The following is a 22,408-nucleotide window of genomic DNA, read 5'->3' on the forward strand; positions in this document are numbered from 1 at the left end:
TGTCATGTTGAAACTGATATGTTGGTAACTGTGATGCCAGCACTCACAATGAGATAGTTGTTCCAGGCACTACCTATCAGCATGAGCCATGTTATAACTGGTATATTGTCATGTTATAACTGGTTTATTGTCATGTTATAAATGATATATTGGTAACTGTGATGCCAGCACTCACAATGAGATAGTTGTTCCAGGCACTACGTATCAGCATGAGCCATGTTATAACTGGTATATTGTCATGTTATAACTGGTTTATTGTCATGTTATAAATGATATATTGGTAACTGTGATGCCAGCACTCACAATGAGATAGTTGTTCCAGGCACTACACGATCAGCATGAGCCATGTTATAACTGGTACATTGTCATGTTATAACTGGTATATTGTCATGCTATAATTGGTATATTGTCATGTTATAACTAGTATATTGTCATGTTATAACTGGTATATTGTCATGTTATAACTGATATATTGGTAACTGTGATGCCAGCACTCACAATGAGATACTTGTTCCAGGCACTACATTATCAGCATGAGCCATGTTATAACTGGTATATTGTCATGTTATAACTGGTATATTGTCATGTTATAACTGATATATTGGTAACTGTGATGCCAGGACCCACAATGAGATAGTTGTTCCAGGCACTACGTATCAGCATGAGCCATGTTATAACTGGTACATTGTCATGTTATAACTGGTATATTGTCATGCTATAATTGGTATATTGTCATGTTATAACTAGTATATTGTCATGTTATAACTGGTATATTGTCATGTTATAACTGATATATTGGTAACTGTGATGCCAGCACTCACAATGAGATACTTGTTCCAGGCACTACGTATCAGCATGAGCCATGTTATAACTGGTATATTGTCATGTTATAACTGGTATATTGTCATGTTATAACTGATATATTGGTTACTGTGATGCCAGGACCCACAATGAGATAATTGTTCCAGGCACTACGTATCAGCATGAGCCATGTTATAACTGGTATATCGTCATGTTATAACTGATATATTGGTAACTGTGATGCCAGCACTCACAATGAGATAGTTGTTCCAGGCACTACCTATCAGCATGAGCCATGTTATAACTGGTATATTGTCATGTTATAACTGATATATTGGTAACTGTGATGCCAGCACTCACAATGAGATAGTTGTTCCAGGCACTACGTATCAGCATGAGTCATGTTATAACTGGTATATCATCATGTTATAACTGATATATTGGTAACTGTGATGCCAGCACTCAAAATGAGATAGTTGTTCCAGGCACTACGTATCAGCATGAGTCATGTTATAACTGGTATATCATCATGTTATAACTGATATATTGGTAACTGTGATGCCAGCACTCACAATGAGATAGTTGTTCCAGGCACTATGTATCAGCATGAGTCATGTTATAACTGGTATATCATCATGTTATAACTGATATATTGGTAACTGTGATGCCAGCACTCAAAATGAGATAGTTGTTCCAGGCACTATGTATCAGCATGAGTCATGTTATAACTGGTATATTGTCATGTTATAACTAGTATATTGGTAACTGTGATGCCAGCACTCACAATGAGAAAGTTGTTCCAGGCACTACGTATCAGCATGAGTCATGTTATAACTGGTATATTGTCATGTTATAACTGATATATTGGTAACTGTGATGCCAGCACTCACAATGAGATAGTTGTTCCAGGCACTACGTATCAGCATGAGTCATGTTATAACTGGTATATCGTCATGTTATAACTGATATATTGGTAACTGTGATGCCAGCACTCACAATGAGATAGTTGTTCCAGGCACCACGTATCAGCATGAGCCATGTTATAACTGGTATATTGTCATGTTATAACTGATATACTGTCATGTTATAACTGATATATTGGTAACTGTGATGCCAGCACTCACAATGAGATAGTTGTTCCAGGCACTACGTATCAGCATGAGCATGGGGGAGGTGAGGTTAAGGAGGTACAGGTGAAGCACAGTGCGTCGCTTCTCCACCAATCCACCCTCGCCGCCCACCAGGTTCAGGCCGGTCATGGAATCGCCAAGATCTGAAGTTGATGCCAAGATGCTGGAGCTGAAATCATAATGAACATGAAAAATGTCTTTAAAAATTCTGTCTTGATGAGTGAATATGTATACTGATGAACAGGTTAACCCTTGCTTATATGGCTTTCTGCTGAAATTCAAATAATGCATTTATGACCTCATTTTACACATTTAACACAATTTAACACCTTTTTATAAAGAAGGGTAAACAAAGAAACATATAAATAGCTACATATATATTCATGACGATACTATTTTAAATATTTTGATCATGATATAACAGTAACAAAGAGGGTGCTGAACCAGAAAATGAAAATATGTTTGATAAATCATGCATGAAGTAAAAATTGCACATCTAATATTTATGTCAGTAGAGCATAAAATGCTTTAGGAATCCAGAAACCCGGGAGAAACCTAATTTAGGAACAAGGAATTTGATGACCAAAGAATAATAATCATTGAAAGTCTCATGACAAAATTCCATCACTGATGTATTTAGTCACTCAGACAATGAAATATGTTAGGAATGTTTTAAGGAAATTTTGTTATTATTTGAGTGGTACAAAAAAATTTTTTTTTTTTTTTCTCCTACTTTCTGAATATCCACTGAGCACAAGTCTTATGATTGTCTCCATTATTTTGTCAATGGATATGTCATATTGAAAAACCATAACCATTTCAAGGGTCAAGTTAGGACCTCAGCTTCTCTATGGTAATATATGGTAGTCAAGATCCACAAAACATATGACATTTTAGACATGTTCAATGAACAATTCCAAGAGCAAATTACAGACATCCAAATGACAAAAGTTCCACTCACCCTCTATGCCGTGCTAGGTCCGGAGTCCCTGACCGAGATCCTCTCACACTGCCATCAATCGACAGCCTACTGACACTAAAATGTTGAATGGAAGGCGAAGACGACCTCATGACCACCGAGTCTGTCTCCACCTCAATTTCTGGCACAAGTTGACGTTTATCCGACTGAGCACCGATCACATTCCCCTTGTGGTCTAGCATCTGAGCACTATTTGCATTCTGAACTGGCACAACCTGATTCTTGTTGCGACCCCGACACATGAGAGTCGTACAGCCACACGTGGAAGCATCATTTTCTGGGTAGGTATCTGATGAGTCTATGTTCATGGGGAGGGATTTTGGCTCCTTCGTACTGACTGTTGTATCGGTAGGACTGTTTCTGGGGCTGGGGAGGGGGCGTTTCGAAGCTGAGTTAGGTTTTGAGGCACGGGGACTCTTGCTGTGAGATCTAGTCCCCTTGGAAGATGAAGGCACAGAGTGGATGGTGGCCAGACGGTCATCAGTGTCCAGGTCTTCCTCCAGCTCCTCCTTGAGAGACCGTAGGATGCTGTCATGGTCCAGACTGTCATTCAGCTGCTTCTTCTTCTTCTTACTGATGCTGCTGGTGGTGTTCCAACTGGAGGCAACAGATCCTCGACTATTTGGTCTGCTGGCCTGCAAGCTGCACGTGCTCTGTGTGCTGTACCCATAATCCTCCGAGAAGCTTTCTACAGACTCTGCATACCCAAGAGGTGTAGAGGCATTGGAACGGTCTATGCTGAGTTCTGAGAGAGATCCTGTTTTCTTTGAACGCCTCCTGGATCGTTTCCTGTGGTCAGAGGTCAAATATGTGATGGTGATATGTTGGGTGTTCTCTCTTTCGGCTCCAGTCAAGAAATCTGGATATTCGTTCACCTGCAAAAGAGAAAAAAATACTTTCATGTTTACCAAACTTGTAACCATGGTAAGAAAAAAACTCATGCAAAAAACCTTTGATGACATATAAGAAGTTGTAAAACTGCAATCAAGACAATAAGCTTGACAGATTCAACAGTTTCAAGGTATTGAAGTTCTTGGCATTGTTACATGACTGAGCTCTCAACATGCTGAAGGTGAGTTAAAATTAGGGGATAACTGAACTGTGTTTGACGAATTGGGGATGTATACCGGTGGCTATATAGCCACAACTTTAGTTATATCGGCTAAGTGTAAGCTATACTAGGGGGGGTAATTGAAGACCTAGGGCTTCTGCAAATGATAATGCCCTGAAAAACAGTGTTACCACTATAGAGTAGGGATACATTGAAAATTTTTGGTGAATCGGTTTTGAAATTGCGACCGTATATGCCGATTATACGGTCGAAAATTTATGGCATTGACCAATCAGAACTCGTGTTACATACTAAGTTGAATTAGAATGGGGTTTAACGTCGTACTTGAGTATATTTTGCTCATATGAGTAGGCTATGTTGAGAATTCAACATGAGTTGGTGACTCACCCTGGATGGGACTCGAACCCCGATGGGACTCAACCCCCAAAGCACTAGAATTTATGGCTCATTCCCACTTACCCAACTTGCTGGGGGGATTAAAAGAGATTAACAGTTACGGGTCAGTGATTGTGCGGGTGAATTCGTTACCCCTGCTTTGGATGTGACATAAGTTCACCCAGCACTCCAATCATGGCCAAGCAGAGCAATCTCATGACCACCGGGGAACATATTTCACAAGACAAACTAAGTGAACTATATTCATATCATTTGTTGAGTGAACTATGACAAGTATTATAAAGTATGGAGATTTCCTTGTTTCTCCACTGCACTATGACAAATGTTCAAGTAAACATTCGCTTCCTTCCCAATGTAACGTGGCAGTCAGAACTTGGTCTACAGGGGCTGTAATAGACTAACAACTAGTCTCTGAAATGAACATATTTTACTGAAAAAGTTCATAGTAAAAAATAAAAAAAATATAATAAAAAGGAGCCCTGAGACTTTCTTCATTTTCAGAAGAAATCTAGACTTGCCACATTTTCTAGACTTGTGTGGGCTTCTTGGATATATTTGCTTCAGGGTCTGTACGACAGACGGGCTCTAAGTTCAATATCAAGAACAGGAGGGTGATCATGGCCACGAAATGTGGAACCATTTCAGAACGGAAGGTCCTAGGACAAAAAATCATGTTGAGGGGTGGCATTGTAAAGTGAGTGATGTGTTTGCCGAAAGTCACCCCAACTTTTTTAAGAAGGAGCAAGCGGCGCAAGCCTGGGTAGAGGCATATGTTCTACAGCAAAGAAACGGTGCCAGACGTCCACCTAGGTGGAGAAGATATGTTGAACTGAACCATGCATTGGAAATGTACAAGAGAGAACTAACAACTGGTGCCAGAACTGTCATGTCAAACATTGACTCAGTATCACATTTGTGATTTAACTGGATATTAGGTGTGAAATGTGTGCTGCGAAATATTGATGTAATATGTGATATGATGTTGATGTTGTATTATGTTGTATAACTGGACAACTTGTATAACTGGATAACTTGTATACATAATTAATAAATATAGACAAACATTGAGTCAAAAGTAGTAGTATTTTATCCCATTTGGTCCCGGATACTATTTCACAGGGAACAAAATAAGGGATTAAACTAAAGGGGATTATTACGCCCCAGTGATTTCTTCTACTGAAACAATACAAGCTGGGTAAGTGGGAAGACCCCGAATTTACAAAGAAAGTGTTCAAACATGATGTATCCTGCATTTGACCAAAGGCATTGTGTTTTAAAATACCATAATAAATAAATTAATTTGACTATTAAGTTTTGTTCAATATAAGTTAATAAATTCACTGACAACAGTTAACGGCTATCTAAATTACTCAGAAACTCTTAAGACCATATCAATATTAAAGGAATGATTGGCGGATCCAGAGGGGGGGTTCAGGGGGTTCAAACCCCCCCCCGAAAATGACTTAAGACCACACTGAAGATTCTTTTCTCGCTGGCAGAGCCAATGGGGGATTCAGGGGGTTCGGGGACCAAACACACACCCCCACCCCCCCAAAAAAAATTAATTAAAAATTAATCAATCAAATAAATAAAATTCCTAGATCCGCCCATGGGAATGGTACTAATTAAAGCAGACATTAGACCTAGACAATACTAGGCCTGGGTAACAAGACATTGTGGTACATCATCCTTCCTGTTAAGGTTTGCAAACATGTTGCAAAGATCCACTGATGATTTTACAGTTTAAGGCTAAGCCTGTTATTTTACTGTCCCAGTAAGGCATAATCAACGGTCTATAAACAATGCACCGTCATACATAACATTTTCATCAGCGCTCATGTCTCATAAATATGTAACATAGCCTGCTGTCGTCACAACAAACAAACTGGCCACGGCATATCTCTGTCGACTCAGTGGCCAGGAACGGCATTCTCTGGACTGATTGAGCACTTCAATACTCTGCCAAGGTGTCATTGTTCCCAGTCAAGTGTATAGCCACTCTACCACAAAGAAGTTGGGTTGTTCTTTTTACAAATTCATGAACAAACCTGCATGACTTAGCAGTGAGAAATTATGCATGAGGTTTTCTTTAAAAAATTCTGTAAAGAGTAAATATGGTAAATGCACAGAGAAGACTATAGATTATATGACATGTCTGTAACCATGGTGATAGACAGGTCATACCATCGTACATGTCATACTCGTTCAGTTGCTGAGAAAACCTGATAGAATTTCTCTTTCATCAAATTCAACATTCAGCATGAAGGGCTTTCAGTAAAACCTTAAATGGAATCCGTGAATATGTTAGTCTTTTCTAGCAATCATACTCATCATGATCATAACATATGACAAAAACATGTTACCCATGAGAACCAAGCATTTTATAACTATAGCATTTTTAATAAATTTGTTTGGCAATATATTATGTAATCTCTAATTTAGGGCATTAAAAGTAAATATAATTCTACAAAAAAAAAAAGAAGATTTCGTTGGTTGGTTGGTTTGTTGTTCCAGCTATATGTAAATAATCGAATCTGGACAAGACAATCCAGTGATCAAAAGCATGAGTAAAAACAAATGAAACTCCAACAAACGGAGAGTTCACCATGCTGACATTTATCAATATTCATAAGGCTTACAACAGACTATCATTATTAATCTTCAGATCAATAAATTAATAATCACAATTCATGTTGATTTCCGATGGCAAAGCAAACATTTCCATGTAATATATACCATGTATATTAATCCCAGCAGTCACCTCCCAGACATGCAAACAGTCCACTTGGGCAGGATTTAATTAAGTATTCCTGCCTGAGTAAAGATTTGCTAAAAACAAGTATAATATGCCTGGGAGGTGTGGATACTAATCTCAGTACCCATCTATAGGAATAATGCCTGTATTGTCATGATTGTGTCAGGTATTAGCAAAGGACTTACAAATAACCCTCGGAGCAAATATACTGACCATCCAGCTGGAACAAACAGTATCACAGGATCATTGGATAATAAAGTTATATTGCCCTCTGCCATATTGAATCCTGTTCTGCTGCATCCATCAGTTTAACCAACTAAAAGGGATGTGTGTTAATTACAGTTTGTAAAATCAATCAATGTGCAAATGTGATTCTTTAAGACTATTCAAAATTGACTCAATATTTTTGTTGTTTTACAAATTTACCAAAAATTTATTTATTCAAAGGAATATTTTGTCTTCAAAATTCTAAAAGTCACATTGACTTTCATTTTTTTGTACGCCTGTCATTTTTCAGTCACTTGGGGACAAAATTTAACACAAAAATATTTGGAATTTGTAATCAAAACAAAATAAATGACAGATTTTAAAGTCAATTTGTAAAAACACTGAAGTATTAAGGCATTTTCTAAAGTGACTAAGCTATCATTTCTTTCATTTTACACACTGATTGTAACATACATTTATAAGTTATGTGATCAGATGATAGAGGAGATCGTTGATGTATAAAGATTATAAACGAGTGTTTTCTTATCATTAATATCATATATTAGGAATAAAAATTATATTAAGCAGGCCTTTGGCGAGTATAATACATATTTGCCAACCAACCACAATGTTGCTGACTAGCACTGCATGGTATAACCAATATACTGATATACACTTATACAATACAACATATTTCCCCATACATTATAACCCTGTTGTCTACTGTCGAATTTGTGTTTGGCCCACTGTGTTGAACATGTAGAAGTAGCGAGTGAGTGAGTATGGTTTTACACAATTTTTAGACCCGTGAAGGTCCGGGTTAGAATATTGGCCTTCAGTAACCCATCCTTGTGGTAAGAGGCAATTAATGGGATTGGGTGGTCAGGCTCGCTGACTTGGTTGCCACATGTCATCGGTTACCAATTGCGCATGTCGATGTTCATGATGTTGATCAGTGGATTGTCTGGTCCAGACTTGATTGTTTACAGACCGCCACCATATAGCTGGCATATTGCCGAGTGCGTCATAAAACTAAACTCACTCACTCACGATTTTTAGCACTATTTCAGCGATATCACGACAGGGGACATCCGAAATGGGCTTCACACACATGTAGAAGTAAATGTTGAACCAGTTTTATAATGATTTCACACCACTACTCCCATACATGGTTTACTTCTCATGGATTTCCACCCATGGCTAGATTGTGTGAAGTCTATTTCTGGTGTCCCCCTGCCATGATATTGCTGGAATATTAAAGAAGACAGGATAATTTATGGATACTTCTTTATTATATTATGATGCGACTTGGTATAGATTCACTGTTGCTAGACAACGGTATAAGGATCTATACCGCAATTTTACATCATAATATAACAAAGAAACTGTCATTCATGAATAAAGTATCATACCTTTCTCATTACTCATCAACTTCTAAAATGCTAATCAAAAGGATCATTTGCTGAAATATTGCTGAAAGTGGCATCACTCACACACAATGTGTGAAGCCCATTTCTGGTGTCCCCTGCGATGACATTGCTGGAATATTGCTAAAAACGACCTAAAACCTTCCTTACTCACTCAGAGGATTTATCTATGATACCAAACTAAGTGCCCTTGCCAGGTAATTCAGAAAGAAATCATTACTTTGTAAATTCTCAAGTGTCAGTGGAACACAAGCTACTTCAACATGTTCAACAAAGCCATTACTTTATTTTACACATCATGAATTAGAAATTGTACTGTGTAGTTCCAATTTAGGAATTTTTGTGGCATTTGCTGCATATTTGCAGTTGAATATCAACCCTGGAAGAATTCTTGCAGTCACATAATGTTCATTATTTATTCAGCACACATGACATTATCATCACAGAGTACATAACATTTAGATAAACCAAAACTTAATGGTTTCTAAAACCCATCATACTTCCGATCTTGCTTTTTCTGGTATTTAAGTAAGTGATATTTGAATCAAATTTTATCAAAAGGTTATTTGATCCATCCACTAGAACAAAAAACAAATAGAACCGTTCTACATTAAAAAGCATTTAATGTTTAACAATCACTTTTGCACGCTTTTGTAATATTCTTATTTTAATAAATTCAGCAGCTACAAAGAAATAAACAGAAATGGGTGTATTTCTAAGTTTATTTTGTTATGGTTCTTAAGAGGCATATAGAAGTTGGTATTCAAGTATAAGACAAAATGTTATGGATGTCTTCTGGGCTTCTGATACGTTTCTGGGCTAGTTTCTAGTGGTTAAGGCGTTTGCTCGTCACGCCGAAGATCCGGGTTCGATTCCCCACATGGGTATAATGTGTGAAGCTCATTTCTGGTGTCCAACGCCGTGATATTGCTGGAATAATGCTAAAAGCGTCGTAAAACCAAACTCACTCACTCACTACAATAAAAAAGAAGTTCACATCCGTACACCTGACGAAGGGGCAAGGAAAAGCCCTGAAATGTTGTGTATACAATAAAGAAGAAGTTGACAGCTATAATATTTGGTCTTATATTTGTTTGTTTGCTGTTAAAAGCAGCACCTAGCAATATTCAAGCAATCTGTACATTATCGAGTGTGATCAACACAATGAACATCAGTCTATGCAACTGGGATATGATGACATGCATCAAATGAGTCAGAGTGCCTGACCCGTTAGTCGCCTCCTCTTACGACAATCATGGGTTGCTGAAGACCAATTCTAACTCGGTACCTACATCAACGTATATTTCCAAGTGTGCCCTACGGAACTTCTAGGGAGGACTATCAATATAGATCATATATGTCAATAAGGGCATCATTTATTTTTTATGTGTTTCACGTAGCCACCAAATTCTGAACATGGGTCGGTCGGTCGGGACAAAAAAACATTAAAAAAAACCAAAACTTACTAAAGACAAAATTATCTGAATTATGATCTTGATTTTCATTTATTGTAATTCTTATTACAATTTCTCACGTTCATTTGACTTGTGCCAGCGTCTGATTAAAAGATATTAAATGTTATAACATTTGATATGACGAGGTGGTACGGTTTGAGTCGGCGTTGTTGGAATGATAAAAAGGTGCTTGTTGTTGTTTTTGGTGGGGGTTGAGGTGTCAGCAATAAAATTAGAAGGGTCAGACGGGTGATGAGAAACACCAAAAATAAAAATGCTGCCCTAATAAAAACTATAATATTATCAATAAATATTGAACAACCATCTTGATCAAAATATCCTAGTTAAATCAACAAATTTCACAGTACTTTTGAGAGTTGATGCATTTATGCATGAAAAAGTAACCAAGGTTATTGAATATTATAAACTTAAAAAAATAACATCCCTAAGTGAAACCTTCAGGACACTACAACTTTGACTGTGCCATCGCACATAAATCTCCAACCTTGGTAACCATTGCAAATTTGATATGTTGAAGCCTTGTCATCTTTAACATGTTTATTGGTGACATGTCTTCATGTGTGACATGTTACCATGGTTACAAGTGAAATATAAGCCAAGTACATTAGCACAAATGTTAGTTTATGCGAGCTAAAATCATTAAATGATAATCCTGAAATGGACAATTTCCATTCCATTTTGAGAAGTCAGGCTACGTACACAACATGCTGTTACTGGCGTTGTATCGTCCGCTGAGAACGCCCAGATAATAAACTCCCAGCAGTGTTTATGTAGTCACGACTGTTTGAAGATCAATTTAAAATCAAATCATTCCATTAAAAAGAAATTGAACAGGATAAAAAAAATCCACTGGCTTCATTGTCTCCATGACAACAAAACAGGGTCAGCTTGAACACTTATTGGAGCTCCTAGTACAATGTCGACAATAACCATAAGTCATTTAATTGACATTCATGTGCTGGCAGGTAATCCAGCAGAAACTGAACTACTTGCAGGACATTGTAAATGTTAATCTCCCTTCTGGAGGAGACTGCAATACACAAGGTGACCCAGTCGAAGCTGCTGTAATTCTTTGGGCAGTCACACTTGGGGTCAGTATCCTCTTAGAATCACTGTTCACCTTGGATATTGTTACAATGATTGTGATTTTTCGCAATTTCCAAGCAATATTACAGTGGATGCCAGAAATGGGCTTCATGCATTGTGCCCGTGTGGAGAATCGAACCCAAGCCTTCAGCCGATGAGTTAACGGTTAAACCACTAGGCTACCCTATCCCCCTTTCAGCACCTCCACAAGTCTGTCTCAAAGTCCCTGAACCACATTGTTTTCCCTTCTGCCCATTCCTTTCTTCAATGCTAAAGCCCCAGATGAATCAAGTCTAGATTTCCCCAGCTTCTGAATCTGCCATCTCTATTCAAAATTCAGAGACTAAGTGTTAATCTACAATATAAGGTTTGTCTGCACCAACCCAAACACCTAAAAGGACTTATGTATTTCTATCAAGAGGCAGAGACTAAGCGTTAGTCTACACCTCCCCAAGTTTACTGTTATAAGGCTTTCAGCAGCAACCTAAGCTCTTGGATTTCTTCAAATTAGTAAACAGACATAACTTCTTTCTTCCCACATCAAGCTGGCACGTCCTGATGAAATTTAACACTAAATTGCCATTAAACCAATTCGATCACTCTAAAAGTCGTCAATCCTACATCAAATAGACCTTGCAGAACACGAAAATAATGAGCAAAACATGAGCCAGAAACACTCAACCATACTTAACATCCTAATCATATTAACCATGGTCACAGCAAAGGAATTCAATCCTAGGTCTGATATCACTTGACTCCAGCCTTTCAACAAGTTCAAACCAATCAATATACATGATTGATGGTCATGCTTATTTGAGGTCTATCTTGACAAGCTGATATTAGATAGAGTGAGTGAGTGAGAGAGTGTGAGAGTGTGAGTGAATGAGTGAGTGAGTGAGTGAGTGAGTGCGTGCGTGCGTGCGTGCGTGCGTGCGTCAGTCAGTGAGTCAGTCAGTGAAATGGGTTTAATGCCAATCTGAATGGAATTCCAGTTATACCATGGCATGCTGAATTTAACAAGGTTAATGTGGATGAAACAACTTAAGTGATGCAGGCCTCAGACTTTCACAACTTAAGTGACAACACACAAGCACAGGCATGGCACTGACTAACCTAGGAGTAAAACCAAACTCACTCACTCACTCAAATATTGAATAACACACCCAAGATATGTCCTCATATATATGTATGTGTTTGTCTGTGTATGCATGCATGTGTGTATGCAAACATGTGTGTGTGCATTTGTGAAAATATGTTCAGAGTCATGAAGGTTTTTGGTGATATTTTTATGGAATTGTACATTCTGTCAGAAGAAAATCATCAATAATATCAATTATGTTGTTCCGTACACATATTAACCATCACTCTATTGAAAGTGGTCTACTTAAATTAAGAAAATCTGTGCTCATTCTTGACAACAAACAACCTTCACCAAGCATGACATCCATCAAATATATATTTTAATCAGTCCATCATGTCGATAGCGATACTTGTATACGTAATCAGCAGCTTACTGACCTACATGTATAATCCTGCAAGCTAGAGTTCCATTTGATTAAAGAAACAGTTTGTTGTTTACTTGTAACCATGGTAACAAGATTCTGAATGAAGAAAATGGTTTTTGATCAATAGCTTGCAGTCCATGGCAACCAGATCAAGGAAACCCAAACATTGGCTGGGAACATGTGAGATCTGCACGGATGATCCATCAAAGACACGGCATGCACATGGCATGGCGTACAACAACAAATCTAATCACGTTAACAAGGTCATTCTGACACCATCAACATGCCCTGGTAGTAATTCAACTTGACAGGGATTATCTGAAAGGCTCACAGGCAGATATTCAGCTCACAATCTGCAGTAAACAGTGTTTACAGCAGTAAACATTCATAAACTGGGATGAATAATTTCCCCAATTCATATCATATCAATTCATATCAACATAACAGCCTTGTAGACAGGGGAGTGTTCACTGAGTGAGTGCATGAGTGAGTGAGGGAGTGCATGGGTGAGTGAGTGAGGGAGTGCATGGGTGAGTGAGTGAGTGAGAGACGTTTTACGCTGCTTTTAACAATATTCCAGCAATATGACAGGGAACACCAGAAATGGGCTTCACACTTTGTACCCATGTGGGGATTCCAACCCGGTCTTCAGTGTGACGAGCAAACGCTTTAACCACTAGGCTACCCCACCGCCCCCACTGAGAACAGGACCAGTAAAGTTCAGAAAAGTGAGTGAGTGAGTTTAGTTTTACGCCGCTTTTAGCAATATTCCAGCAATACTAGTAGTAGTATCACAGCGGGGACACCAGAAATGGGCTTCACACATTGTACCCATGCGGCAAATCGAACCTAACGTTTTGACGAGCCAACGCTTTAACCACTAGGCTACCCCACCGCCCCAAAGTTCAGAAGAAGCTTTAATGCTTAGTAAATTTATATCATTGCCTTGAGCAAGCTGAAACCTCTGTTCAAGTTCTGAATCATAGAAACATAATTGATTGGCAATTTTATCATCTCAAATTGTCATGACGTATTGACTTTAAATGAATTAATAATATAATAAATGATTCTTTGTGTGTATGAATATGCTATATAGGTAGAATTAATCCATTTAAAGTTTAATGCTAAATATAAACTACCTTGATCCACCAAACATGTTTAATGTCTAAAACTGAATTACAATATATCTCAACCATGACAATCTTAAAGCATGGAACAAATTCTGCAGTGGCTTATGATTAAGTTGAAATCATGTCCTAAACATACCATAATGGTTTCAATGACAAAAATATTGACATTAAAAATTTACCAATACACTGATATCAATATGTATATCATAACAATCTTTAACCTTTGTCAGTACAGGATTTAAAATGTTTAAAAAAATCTGAATCTGAACTGAATCTGAAGAGAAATAGAAACCTATTGAAGTTTAGCTTTGAATTTTTTTTAAGTTTTTGCCTGTCAAGGGTACTTAGTTTTGAAAATTTAAAAAAGTTTTTGTCTGTCAAGGGTACTTAGTTTTGAAACTTTTAAAAAGTTTTTGCCTGTCAAGGGTACTTAGTTTGAAATCTGAGATAAACCCTTCATGATCATGAAGCACTCTCACCTTCTCAACAGCACATGGCTATATAGTGAAGCTTCCGGGTGATCTAGATTGTGCCTACTCTGAATCTGGGCCCTGTTTCACAAAGCTCTTGTAAGCCTAAGATCTCGTAACTTTTCTCATAGCAATCATACCTCCTATACTGTACTTACGACTTACGACAGTTGTAGCGATACAATAGCTTTGTGAGACAGGGCCCTGGATACCACTTCGGTGAAACCAAAATGGTGCTGGAAGATCAGCATTCACAATCCAGCCAAAATCTGAGAAACAGCATCGAACATTCACAACTCAAAACATGCAGATCCTGATATGACTGAGGGAAGCAAGTCTTCACCTTATTCACAGATACCAGCAGTTCCTAACCACCTACGTACCTTGCTCAAATCTCGAAAAAGAAAAGACTTCAAACTGGCTTCCAGCAGTGATACTTTAATCTTTAATCTGTCATACATGATAAAGGACAGCTACCCTGGCTTTGGTACACGATAGATGTACATTTGGTAAAGAGGACTGTGTATTTGTGGGCGCATGTCCTACAGGTAGCCTGTTTATGGGATTGTGTGCTGTGTTTGTTTTCAAGCAGCTGTATGATGGCTTCCGTCGATCCTTGACCTGACAATCCAGTGATTGATGTTATGAGCATCTGTAAATGCAGCTGGGATATGATTATGGTCAAACACAGTTGTGTTAAACATAAATAAATGACAAATTCAGGTTGTGTCAACTTATATTCTTTGAGCTTATGGTTGTCTTAAAGTAAAAGCTTGGTAACTATGTGTTCCGTTTTTTTATTTTCTAGTTATATTTTTGCATCTGTGTGGAACTTCAGATAACTAGAAGTACTTACGTAGGTCCCTTCAACTTCAACAGAACCATGTTTGACGGAACATGTATCAACCAAACCATGGAGATCTGGGTTAGAATTTGTCTTCAGCTAACCATGCTCGTCATATGGGGTGAGTAACGGGATCTCGTGTTCAGGCTCCCTGACATGGTCGACACATGTTGATCACTGGATTGTCTGGTCCAGACTCTATAATCGGAGTCTATTATTTACTGTACAAAGCGCTGCCACATAGCTGGAATATTGCTGAGTACGGTGATGAACAACAAACAAAATCATAACCCAGTCAGTGAGTCTGACCACTCGATCCAAAACGTCACACCATAAGACAAGGATGGTATGCTGATACTATGATAGGGCTGTAACGATGCAGCGAACTATCGATGCATTGCAATTGTTGAGTCTCCGATAGCAATTAATCGATGGTAGACACGAAAAACTATTGATGCATCGATATGTGTGACTATCGATAGTTTAGTAATTGTCTTCCGTTGATAAATTCGCAGCAGAAAGGCAGGAAGTACCAGATTCGTTCACTTTGAGTTATCTGCCCCTGTTACCTCTTAAACAATCTTGATCTGGGTTTCAAGTTTCTTGTCAGTTACTAAACGAGACTAAAGCTACTTCAGGTTGTTTTTATTACATATAAACTACACGTTTATTTGGGAAATGACTTCAAATGAGACAATTCAAGGAGAGAAAAAAACTATTGCAATAGTATGCAATAGTTGGTCGCAAGAGACTATCGCTGTCGCAATAGTATATTGCAAAAGACTATCGCTATCGCAATAGTTGTTTCCCTATCAATAGTCACCCCTATATGCTGAAGCCAACTAGATGACTGAGTGACAAAACTAAGAGTGAGTGAGTTGTCTTTTACGCCACTTTTAGGAACATTCCAGAAATATCATGGCTGGGGACACCAGAAATAGGCTTCACACCTGGTACCCATGTGGGGAATCGAACCCGGACCTTTGGAGTGATGTGCGAACGCTTTAACCACTAGGCTACCCACCGTCTCCTACAAAAATAAGATGAAGGAACCGATGCATTCACAAGATGAAAAGAACCCTAAACTCGGAAATTCATAATTTTCCATAATTTTTAAGGCAGGACACATATCCTAATAATATCTAATGTACGGTCACTCTTAAACCTTCAGCTTATCTAGTATAACGGGTCTTTCACCAAGGCAGTACTGCTATCCAATAAACGGATCAAGAAAAGACTTCCATATAAAAGCTCATCATAACATGATCAATCATCATGATCTATGTAAAACCAGGGAGACGGCCAGCACCAGTGTGTGTGACAACAGAGCTGACAGCAGCAAAGTAATTATCAGTAACGTGTGCCGTTTTGAGTTATTGACAACGTATTGACAAGCTCGGCTGTGTTAGATGTTAGCCAGGAAGAGAGCATGTTAGGGACAGAAACAAGGACAAGGTTGGTCAGAGCCAAGTGAGTGAGTGAGTTTAGTTTTACGCCGCTTTTAGCAATATGCAAGCAATATCACGACGGGGAACACCAGAAAGGAGCTTCACACATTGTGCCCATCTGGGGAATCGAACCTGTGTCTTCAGCGTGACGAGTGAACGCCTTAACCACTAGGCTACCCCACCGCCCCATCAAAGCCAAGTGTTCTCAATGAGGACTAAAGGTTCTTTGGGGGAAAAATTATAAATACTGAAGACTTCTCAAGAGATCTGTCAGTCTGTGTTAGGCTGTCCATATTCTATCCCATCTCTAGCCCAAGCTGATTTTTCATTCTGACTTAAAATAATATAAAGTTTTCTTACGTCAATATTCCCCCTGGCTGTGGGAATTCATGCACTGATGAGATACAAAAATGCTCTCACCAGAGCACACTCACCGGCTCAGAATGATCTTCCCTTATCTAGACATTTTTAATATTTGTTTCTGAAGCTAAAAGACTCAACGTAGATTACAAAGTATTATACACCATAATACAGACAAATTCCGAGTACCCTAAATTTGACAATTTCACTTTCAGAAAATATAACTGTCAAAATTGGTGAACATTTTGGAAAACACTTTTTTAAAATTTTCATATATTTCTTGCCCACCCTCTTGATGGCTGAGAAACACACAAATCAGTAGGGATGGGCTCACAACTTTCAGCAATATTTCTGCAGCATTTGAACAATTTATTTTGAGAATCAGTTAAGCATGTTTTGGCCATTTTGTTTATGGTTGTTTAACACTATTATCATATACACATGTATTATCAACCTTAAAGTGGGCGGTGGGTTAGCCTAGTGGTAAAAGCGTTGGCTCATCACGCCGAAGACCTGGGTTCGATTCCTGAGATGACGACTACAATGTGTGAAGCCCATTTCTGGTGTCCCTCGCCGTGATATTGCTGGAATATTGCTAAAAGCGGTGTAATACCATACTGACTCCCTCATCCTGAATGCAAGGTTTAGGTACATGTAATGAAAGGGTTTTAAAGGGTCGAACAATACATGAGGGGAAGAGAGGATGTCAGACTTTTGCCCTATTTTTATCAGGTTCTTCTGATGAAATGATCGCAAATTTACCCATATAATGCATTATAGTCTGTCTCGCAGTCTCTAAACTGCATTATTTTCCATTCCATCGAGCCCTTTCTGCAATCTCAATGCCTATGTTTCCTCAGGATCTCACTGAGGCTAATTTTCAATCTAAAAGGAATTATTTGTTTCTATCAAACTCATATATATTCAAAGACCATACAGGAATTAGGTCCAGGCATTTTGGCATGTAAAGAAACAGCTTGTTCATCTAGAGTACCTTAAGCCTGGAATATTGTATAAATCACACCAGCATTAGGTTTATAATACACTAGGTAGTGGTTATGTAGTGTTCTATTGTACCTCTGTAAGTAATCTGCTAAATATTATGCATGCTATAAATGAGGCCTTATTCTCTAAGCCTTGATATTTATAGTACTGTAATACTTACAGTTCAACACCCAAACACACCTGTTTCATGTATAGGACACCAACCTTAGCACTAGGGTGATCACACTTCCCATACTTTAACATAGACTTATGACAGGGTAAGCGATAAGGCACCCTGCATTACAATCTGATACTGGTACTTAAATACTATGCAAAATCTTTCTTCTGGTTTCTGATAATAGGTTTTTAAGTGAAGGAGAAAAAACGCCTCTGAGGTCTTCTGTGTATAAGAAAAACCTCAAGTGAAGGAAACACCCCGAGGGCTTTAGCCGTATGTGTCAATGAACATTTACAAGAACGAGGATTTGGTTTTGAGAAATAATTTTACTGTGTGCAGTGCGTGAAGTTCACAACCATTTGACACCTGTAGACAAAGCCTCTTCACTTGAAAATATCATCATGATCATGGTGATTTGCACCGTTCTACTGAATGTAGTAACTTGGAAACTAATAACAGTGATAATGAAAGACATTTCTGAACTAATTGACACACATGAAAAACACTTCCCCGCTGGCAACAGTTGAAAGTGAATTTAAATCAGTCCTTGTTAAAAGAACATTAAAACAAATGACTAGTTAATGAAGCAATGGTGTCCAATTCCAACAGTTGCCAGTAAGACAAACTGTGGAGATATTTAAACAGAAAAAGTGAAACACTTGCATTTCAGAGATATTTGTTAAGACAATGCAAAAGCTAAAAACAATATGCTTTGATATCATGACTATCAATCTGCACAACTGGCATTTGGGATACGGTGACGTGTGTCAAACAAGTCAATGAGCCTGACCACCCAATCCTGTTTGTCGCCTCTTACGACAAGCATGGGTTGCTAGAGACCAATTCTAAACCTTCATAGGCCCTCAGTAGCAAGTGACAATACAGATTTGATGGTTTGCCTTAATACAGGATTGCTTTTTCATGTAGACAAATACAAGAATCACTTCGTGGAGCCCTGGAGCACCTACACTACCCCTAGCTCGGCCGAGGGGGAAATCCCAAAAATTCTTGTCTCTAGGCAGGGTTTTACGGGACGCGTTTTGGAAGCAGAAATTTGATGAAGTACCCCTAAACTAAAATCCAGTGAGTCCTTTTGGACGTAATATAATTTTTTTCTAGGAAAGAATTTTCTGAGTTTGTAATTTTATCCCATATTCAGAGGTACAGATAAGCTGCGTATCTGCGTAAATTACACAAATATTTATGTGAAAACTCAATTCCTGTTAAGTCTATTGCATATAAGTACACTTGAAGTTATGTAAATATTCAATAAATGTGATCTTACATGCGTACACACAAAAATGTTAAATCGTAGCTTGCATACCAGTGGATAGATAAAATAACTGAAGTATATTGAGAGGTTCCTTTTCAGGACATGAACTTGACAACTTGCAGTCTTTCTAATCGTTTCTCATATGACAGATCAAATGTAAATCAAAACACTAACATTTAAATGTTATTATATTTTTTTAAATTAATGGAAAATGGCAAAATACCCAATTGAGTTTGAGTGAGGTGAGTACAATTATTTCGTTTCTCAAAGGAAAATTAGGATACCCAATTGAGATGAAGACAAGGGAGTACATAACTCAATGACCCCAAAAAGTTATCTCTAGCTCTGCATATTAAAATATAAACATTCTGTTTACAATCACTATTCTAATGACATCGAAAGTAACACATATATGACATAGTCATTATCAAATGGGAAGCATCCATGATCACTGATTTCATGCAAATTGATGGACTCCCAATTTTGGAAATGGACTCTCGGAATACATATGCCCTGAGTCCCCATGACTCCCAGTTTCAAAGAGCTATGTAAAAGTTAACCCTGTCTCTAGGCCATGGATGTAATTGCAATGCCATCTAAAACAGATTAAGTCATAAATATGACCAACAGTCATAGCCAGAAGTGACATGGTTGAACAGCTCATTTAAGGCAGTTGACAGCCATTGTCCAATTCAAAGGGAGTGAGCTTGTGACTGACTGAGTGAATATTGGTTAATGCTGCCTCAGCAATTTTGTAATTATTAGCTGTAAGCCAAACAGTAAGGATGTACAACTGGTATCAGCTACATATGTCAGGGATACAGGTAATAAGCCTCGGAATTAATTGTTCTTTTGTATAGTGGTTGCTTTAATAACGTTCCTCCAATTCGTGAAGCTTTGCCCTCATGCTATGACAGGAGGAATTGATTCTGGACAGGTTTTCGACTTCTACCAGATTAGTGAAACCCATGCATGGCACCGACAAACCAAGAAACATAATCTACACATATCACACACCTCCGAGGAGGTGGATGGACCCCTAGGGACAGTCAGGTTACTCCTCGACCGGCGGATCCTCCTCTACCCTGGACGGTAGAGGAGGGTCCCACCCTAGGGTGAGACTCCTCCTCGTACAGGATGCTCGAAGCCACGGACGAGGAGTCATCCGGGTCTGAGTCCACGTCCATGGGACGCTGCCCGTCCCCTTGGGGTGAACCTACTGGGACTGTCGAGGCCTGCACGGTCTCGTCTAACAACCCAACCCAAGGTCGGGGGTGGGTCCCTTGGTACTGAAAGGGCCTGGGGGAAGCGTCCGGTGGTCACTTCCCCACTAGACACATACTGCTGTCCCCCTTGAGTAGGGGGACCGCGCAGAGAGGACAGAACCTGCTCCAGAAGCAAACTTTGCCTCTGGATGGCCTGCCACATCTCTGCAGGAGCAGGAGTGTCCTGGCCGGGATCCGGGGCAGCCATGTCCTGGCCGGCACCCACCGCAGGGCTGGCCGGGACCTGGCCGCCGACAGAAGGCCCATAAGACAGAAGGCTCGGTGTCCTGGGACAATCCACCTGGTCCCGTAGGGACGTTGGGTTTTATCTGAGCGGTTGACAAGAAGGCCCAACCAAGACCCAGAACTCGGGCGCCCTCAACCCCAAGGGTGAGGTGTCCTGTTGGGACAATCCAACCCCGGGAGGTGGCCCTGGGGGCCCCTACACCCGGTCCCGCCAGAGAAGGACCGACGTCTGTTCGGGTTTTATCGGGAGAGACGGCGCTCAGAAAGTCGTTGAACGAAGCTCAACGCAGCCTTCTGGGGCCTCTTCAACTGGGTCCACTGCTCCAGTGTCCAACTTGCACTGCCAAGGTTACGAAGAGTGTCGGCACCCCCAAGTCCATACCCAAACATTTCCCAGAGTACATGACATTTTAAGTCTTAGACAAATAGAGCAATATCGCTAGGATACTGATCATCAGCCAAAATTGAAAAGAGAAAGTTGCATGGTTAGTGCCCGTATTTATAGATATCGTGACTTCATCAACGAGTGGTGTGTTGCCCCGAGCGCTAGAACCATATGGCTGGGAAAATCTTTACGTTTGTTTCCCGGTTCGGGGTAACAAATTTCGTGTATTTTGTAAGTTTGGTTAGTATGGGCAAATTGAAAAGAACTCATGATATTAGGAGTAAGTATTGTAATAAAAACGGCAAAATTACAAAAACTGCAGTACTGTTCTATTAGCATTATTTTTCGTCCAGAAACGCTAGTTCTTCGTGCTTTGACAACAGTCTTCGGTCAGGGCAACTTTCAGCTTCCGTAATTCGTAATATAAGAACCACAGAGTAAAAAGTAGGTTTAATGTCGATTTAAGTTTAGGCTTGGCCGATAGGCAGGCCTATATGTCAGTATCAGAGTGACAGCTACTGTTGGACCGTAACTACCGCAGCGCTCCAAGCGGGCAAGGGGGCGCAACTCCAGGAATGTTCCCCATTGTCTGCTTTAATTTAAAGAACTGTTTTTGATGAAACCATTGTAGACACCATATTTGTTCTGTTGTCAAAATAAGCTTGATAAGGATTGACAGTGTATAGGCTTCTGTTCATTGAGGTATGGATCGAAAAAACGATATGCAAACTGTAAGAATCTGTGAAGACCCGGGAACTTTGACAATTATTAACACATTTGTTAGTGTACTATGGTACATTGTGAGTATGGTTTTACATCACTCTTTGCACCATTCTGCTAATAAATGTAGCTGTACTGAACTTCAGAAGCAGGCTTCACTGCACCCACGTAGGAAACGAATCCGGGTCTTTCACATGACAAACAAAAGCTTTAAGTTTGACCACTTGACTACTCACTCCCGAAGGATTATGTAGGATTATGGTACTGGCTCT

General features: G+C 39.2%; 1 protein-coding gene across 1 annotated transcript in view; it reads right to left on the reverse strand.

Moving 5' to 3' along the window:
- Nucleotides 1–22,408, reverse strand: part of LOC124276567 (uncharacterized protein C12orf56-like) — a 50,616-nt gene that overhangs the window by 27,048 nt on the left and 1,160 nt on the right. Inside the window, exons 2-3 of the mRNA XM_046712211.1 lie at nucleotides 2,893–3,785; nucleotides 1,926–2,100 (exon numbers count right to left, since the gene is read on the reverse strand). Of these exons, the coding sequence (XP_046568167.1) occupies nucleotides 1,926–2,100; nucleotides 2,893–3,785 (1,068 nt within the window). The remainder of the gene's footprint in view (nucleotides 1–1,925; nucleotides 2,101–2,892; nucleotides 3,786–22,408) is intronic.

Source organism: Haliotis rubra, unplaced genomic scaffold (genome assembly GCF_003918875.1).
Source record: "Haliotis rubra isolate DU_JTF1 unplaced genomic scaffold, ASM391887v1 Scf21, whole genome shotgun sequence".
NCBI classification, from domain to species: Eukaryota; Metazoa; Mollusca; class Gastropoda; order Lepetellida; family Haliotidae; genus Haliotis; species Haliotis rubra.